We start from the raw sequence: 6,000 nt of genomic DNA on the forward strand, positions 1-6,000 counted from the left end.
CATCTTAAAGCATTTAATAGAGTAAATAAATAGATTACACTGTATCAATCACTCTGGCTTTCCATTTATGAGAGCTTTTCCCCTGCAAAGTGCTATTATTCCAGCAGAGTTTATATGCCCATAAACAAGGGTGGGAGGGAGGGAGGAGAGGGAACAGCCGGAAACACATTCTGTCACACTTGGGAAAGCGTTTTATCATTTCTTTTTAACTTGAAAACGCTCCCTTCCAAGTTTCAGAAAACTTTGAAAGACTGTCCATTCTGGAGGCAATTGGCAACACGGCTTTATTCAAAGACCCTAAAAATGGGTCTTTCTAAAACTCTTCCGGGGTCAGGCGAGAAGAGACTATGAATGTCTTGGCCACAATTAACATTCATAAGCAAAAATGTCCTCAGCTTTCTCTTTTCTTCCCCAGTTGGCCTGGGTCTATACACTCCTCGGATTAGCAGTCCCGGCGTCCCCTAACCCTCGAGCCTGTGGGAATTTAGGAATTTCAGCCCGAGCACGTCGATCCCCAAGGCCGCTTTTCCCGTGGAAGAAACCGCTCACTACAAAGGAGCAGGGAGAGGCGGGGGAGGGCGCGTGGTGGACTGGGACAGGACGAAACGAGGGGACAGGCGCGGAATGGACAGTGAGCCCGCCCCGCGGGGGGACCGCTGGTCCGCAGCGTGGGAAACGCGCTGCCCCGCCACGCGATCGCAACACCTCTGAGGGTCCCGGAGGACGCGCACCTCCTCTGTCCCGCCCCGGCGCCTCTCCTCGCCACCGGGGACCCACCCCTCCGCTGCGCTCCCAGTGACCGCTCCACACCCAGCTCTCCCGACGCACCCAGCCACCGAGCCACACAGCCACCACCTTCCTGGGGCTTCTCCAAGCGGCTGCCACTCCAGCCCCAAGGAGTGCTCTCTGCCGAGAAACGCGAGCAGAGGCGACCTGCGCGCATTCCGCCGCGGGGCACGGAGCCACTTCGTGTCCCTGGTGTCGGAGGAACTGGCCTTCGGACGCAGCTTCAAACCCTTTGGGCCAAAGTGGCACTTCTCTGAGACCCGGACTAGTCAGGGACCCCGCTCGTGCCTGTCCCCTCGCCCTCCTGCACGCAAACCTGGAGAATGGAAGTTGTTCCAAGTTCGCACCGCTCCTGCTCCCCCCAAACTTGCGCCCATTCCGGCCCATGGCAAGTTTGGCACGTGTGGGGACCGCGATGGCCCGGGGACCCACTCCCTTTATCCCTCCCACGGTGCTCGGAGCGTCCGGACCCGCAGCCCCCGGGCCTCGCCTCTAGGTGCCACCGAACCCCCTGCGTCTCGCCTCGCTCCCAGGACAAGTCCAGACACAGAAGGGGGGGCAGGAGGATGCAAGCGGACTCCGAGCAGCATGCACCCACTTTCTCCCCCCGACGCCCCTCAGCGGTCGAATCCCGGCGTCCCCCGGCCCGCGCACTCACCCATGGCCGGAGTCCCACTCTCCTTCGCCCCGGAGCGCGAGCGACCCGGCTCGGCGCCGGCGAAGTGCTCCCGGCGGCTCTCTGGCTCCAGGCTCTGCAGCCAGTGACAGCCTGGCCCCTCCCAGCAAAGCGGTCCGGGGCTCCTGCGCCCCTCCCGCTGCCACCTGCCCCCTTCGGCTCCCAGCTACAGCCCCTCCCGCGGACTCTCCTCTGCTGCGTCCAGTCCAAAGGCCTCCGCCTTCAATATGCTAAAACCACTTCACACACACACACACACACACACACACACACACACACAGGGCCTCGGTGCCCCACAAATGACCCCTTAGCCAGAAAATAATCCTTAACGTGGAGACCAGGGAAAAGTTATTCCAGAACAGGCTAGCCTAATACCATGATTTTACATTCCCTAAAATCTCCTCTTAAGGCATAGCATTTTTTTTTTCCTTAAGAGTAATGTTAACAGAGACAGGAGGAAGCATAAATCCTCCCTTTAACTGACACGATGCCTTTCTTTTTTCTGTGCTAGATATATTTTCCTGTGACCTGGCTAGGCTACACAGTCCGAACAGACACACACACACACACACACACACACGCACAGACATGCACATGGGCATGCACACGCAGGCCTCAATATGCGGAAGTCACTTGGGAAACAGAGGACACGGCTCCAGGAATTGTGGGCTGGTGCTGCTGAAGGCACCCCGGGCTGGTCGGTGGGAGTCAAGACTGTGTGTGTCCCTGGCTGCGCCACCGCTACGCTGGGACTCAGTTTCCTAATCTGCGACATGAGAGATCTGGAAAAAGTGACCTCAAAGTTCCCCTCAAGCTAATAATAATATAATTCTGCGGGTCAGTGGCCTAGTTCTTTCAGGATTCACTCTGGAGAAGTTATTTCAGTCAAGTCAGTCCCCAAAGTGTCTTACGCGTCTATTCGGTGCACAGCGCACCCTAAAAAGCAGGAGTCCCCAAACTACGGCCCACGGGCCACACGCGGCCCCCTGAGGCCATTTATCCGGCCCCCACCGCACTTCTGGAAGGGGCACCTGTTTCATTAGTGGTCAGTGAGAGGAGCATAGTTCCCATTGAAATACTGGTCAGTTTGTTGATTTAAATTTACTTGTTCTTTATTTTAAATATTGTATTTGTTCCCGTTTTGTTTTTTTACTTAAAAATAAGATATGTGCAGTGTGCATAGGGATTTGTTTATAGTTTTTTTTATACTCCGGCCCTCCAACGGTCTGAGGGACAGAGAACTGGCCCCCTATGTAAAAAGTTTGGGGACCCCTGCTAAAGAGTATATACATCTGTGCCCTGGTATGAGGTAAAGTGGGCAGAGTTGCTAACCTCGAGGAACATCGCCAGGCCGTGGAGGAGACATGATATGGAAAATAATTAAGAATCCATCAGCAGAGATACATGAATAAACGCAGAGCATATCATTAAAATGGCCCGGGAAGCATCGACACAGCTATTTCTCACGTAATGGAAGAGGCCTGCTCCTGGAGGGGATGCTGTAAACGCACGTCAGTGCAATGAGAATAGAAAGCTGTTCTTGTGGGAGAGGACAGGAAGTGGTCGATAAAGTTAAAAATGTTCAACACACCATTCAGAAATGTATTACCGTTCTGGAAACTGACTAGCGTAAGCTCTGTGACTCCAGCAAAGCGTGACACTCACACATGGGCTCCCTAAAAATACAGGGTGACTATTCGGAGATTAATTTATAAGCACAGCCTTTGAATCCCCACAGACCACCACCCCCCGCTTATTTTCTGAGGATCTATTTCAAGATGTTATCATTTTAAAAATTATATGATTCTGAAATGTGAAATAATGGTAAGATAACTTAAATGCAATTTACTGTCAGGCATTGTTCTAAGGGCTTTATATTAACTTGTATAATTCTCACAGCAAACTTTATAAGGGAGAGGTTGATATCCGCACCTCACAAACATGGAGAGTGAGCCGCAATGAAATAACCCACTTGCCCAGATCACATAGGTAGTAAGCAGGAAGGTGAGGGTCACACCTAGGAACAGAGGCTTCAGAACCCAGGGTCTCACTCAGGTCACCGCACTATTTCTGGGGACCAGTGAATTGTCACATGCCAAAAGAAGATGGTGGCATTTTTCAACAATGACTATAATTCATTAATATTTTAGACAACCCCCAGTGACTTATAAGAGTTTGGGAATACCCTAAAGATACAACTGATTATATACTTCCTTCTAATAATCAGAATCACGATGTTCTCTCTCTGTTGGCTGGTTATGAGTGAATATGTCACAATTCATATTATATTGAAGTACTCTATCTTCCAGTGACCATATAAATGGACATCAATATCTTGGATATCAGGAACAGAGAAGCCATTGTTTCACCATTATTTAACACATTACATCATTTTCTATGGAAATTTAATAAACATGGCAATAAATCCATGGTCTCAATGAATATCTTTAATTCATAATGCCAGTCCTCTAGTATTCCTGCTTTCTTGTTCCTGTCCCCTAATGGTCCGTGAAGTCTGCAGATTCTGCCTTCCCACCATCCCCCACGCAGCCCCCATTGCCAGCCCCACCTCCCAGGCCACCTCTGCCCAAGTCCTGTGGGGAAATGACCGGCGATTCTTTCTTTAGAGGATGGAGGTGGCTCTTATCAACCACTGAACTCCACATTGAGACTTGAGCTACAATACATTCTGAGATGAGCGGAAACGTCTCATTAGTAGTCTATTACTGCAAACTAAAAGGGTTTGCTCTAGGCCCAGAGTGACCTTAAGTTATCGGTTGAGTAATCCATGTCTTAGTCAGATGTCGTTCCAACCACACTAATGGTTTCATTCACTTAGCGAGAATGCAGAATGAAAAGAAAGAACCCCGACGGTGGGCAGTTGGACCACAAACACATCTCATAACTGTGGGTAGAGAAATCCACAAACAGGACTGCAGGAGAATGTTCTCAGGCGACAAACGGACCCAGAGAAAGTCCTGTGAGGACAGTTTTAAGGAGCGAGGCACAGTCGGCTGCATTAGATATCACAAACGGAACAACAGAGGCCATGAAAACTGAAAAGTTCCCTTTGGATTTGGCAGCTATGAGACCCCCAGGGAAACAGGAGAGTTGCTTTGAAACCTGGGGAGCTCCCCAGATGGAATATGAAACTGGCCCCAGTATGCACCGAGGGCGGGCAGGGATGACCTAAGAAAGACGCTGACCACTCTGGGTTGGGAGCCGGCAGACTTAATGGGCGAGGGAATTTACCTCTGAGCGGTGGCTTGGGCCCTGCAGGATGAGGAGATCTCCACCCCCACTCATCAGGGCTTCAGGGGCTCAGTCATGTATATGGTCCAGATGGTCACAACCACACATTGCTCTCTCAAGCCTGTGTCCTTGAAGTGGCTCCTACTACGGTGGGCTAGAGGCACATCCCAAGGACAGAGGAGGGGGTCGGGGCCTCCGACTGCCTGGGCCCAGATCGCCGGTCACTGGCAGGCACGTCTTCTGCAAGACACCCTTCAACAATCAGCAAGGGTAATGTCAAAGGAGAGGAGCAGAGAAATGCAAAGGAAGGAGTCATGAGAACATTAGGAAAACAACGTCGACGCCTGACTAGGCAGGGGCACAGTGGACAGAGTGTGGAACTGGGACACAGAGGACCCAGGTTTGAAACCTCGAGGTCGCCAGCTTGAGCTGAGGGCTCATCTGGTTTGAGCAAGGCTCACCAGCTTGAGCCAAGGTTGCTGGCTTGAGCAAGGGGTCACTCGGTCTGCTGTAGCCCCCCAGGCAAGGCACATATGAGAAAACAATCAATGAACAACTAAGGTGCCACAACAAAGAATTGATGCTTCTCATCTCTCTTCCTTCCTGTCTGCCTGTCCCTATCTGTCCTTCTCTCTCTCTCTCTCTCTCTCTCTCTCACACACACACACACACACACACACACACACAAAAGAAAAACAATGTAGACAATCTGTTCACAGCTCACAGGAAGAAAAGTAGATAGAGACATAGCTAGAAGGTGTTAGGGATTAAGGGAAGTTTATTTTGTGAATTATAAGAGAGATGTGAGCAGGTTTACTACGACAGTGATTACAGAGATCCTGATCTTAGAGGCCTACTCCACGGAGTACTGAAGAAGGCAGAGAGATGAACTGGAACAGAGGAGAAGGAACAAGCTCGGGAGAAGAGGAGAAAGTCCCAGCCCTGTGAGGTGGGGAAGGGGGTTGGGAGAGATACAGAATGGAAGAAAGAAGGAAGACCTTATTCAACTGTGGAGCTTTAGGACAGGTGGACCGCCAAGTGACCTGATAACCTTAATCCTCTTTTGGCAGCATGCAGGCAATGCGCTGGAAAAGAGCCAATTCGGGTTACGCTCCGCTTAGTCTGTGAAGCTGCCGAGGTGCTGGGACAGGGAGCTGGCCGTGATGTGGAGAAGGAATACCAAGTAGCAGGGAGGTCCCTGCCAAGACTAGACATAAATGTAGACAGAAACTCATCTAGAACTTTGTTTTTTAATTTCCTTAGCAGTACTCAGTAACCTGAATTTA

The 6,000-nt window shown here is 50.9% G+C and overlaps 1 protein-coding gene across 2 annotated transcripts in view; it reads right to left on the reverse strand.

Moving 5' to 3' along the window:
- GPM6A (glycoprotein M6A) overlaps nt 1–1,661 on the reverse strand; it is a 239,699-nt gene extending 238,038 nt beyond the window's left edge. Inside the window, exon 1 of one of the 2 annotated variants that reach the window (XM_066235982.1) lies at nt 1,445–1,661. Coding sequence is in view for 1 of the 2 variants with exons in the window: in XM_066235984.1 (XP_066092081.1) it covers nt 1,445–1,448 (4 nt within the window). In the remaining variant the exon portion in view is untranslated. The remainder of the gene's footprint in view (nt 1–1,444) is intronic. The other variant, XM_066235984.1, reaches the window with a different exon arrangement.
- Between the last annotated feature and the right edge of the window lie 4,339 nt (nt 1,662–6,000).

This window comes from Saccopteryx bilineata, chromosome 6 (assembly GCF_036850765.1).
Source record: "Saccopteryx bilineata isolate mSacBil1 chromosome 6, mSacBil1_pri_phased_curated, whole genome shotgun sequence".
Lineage (NCBI taxonomy): Eukaryota > Metazoa > Chordata > Mammalia > Chiroptera > Emballonuridae > Saccopteryx > Saccopteryx bilineata.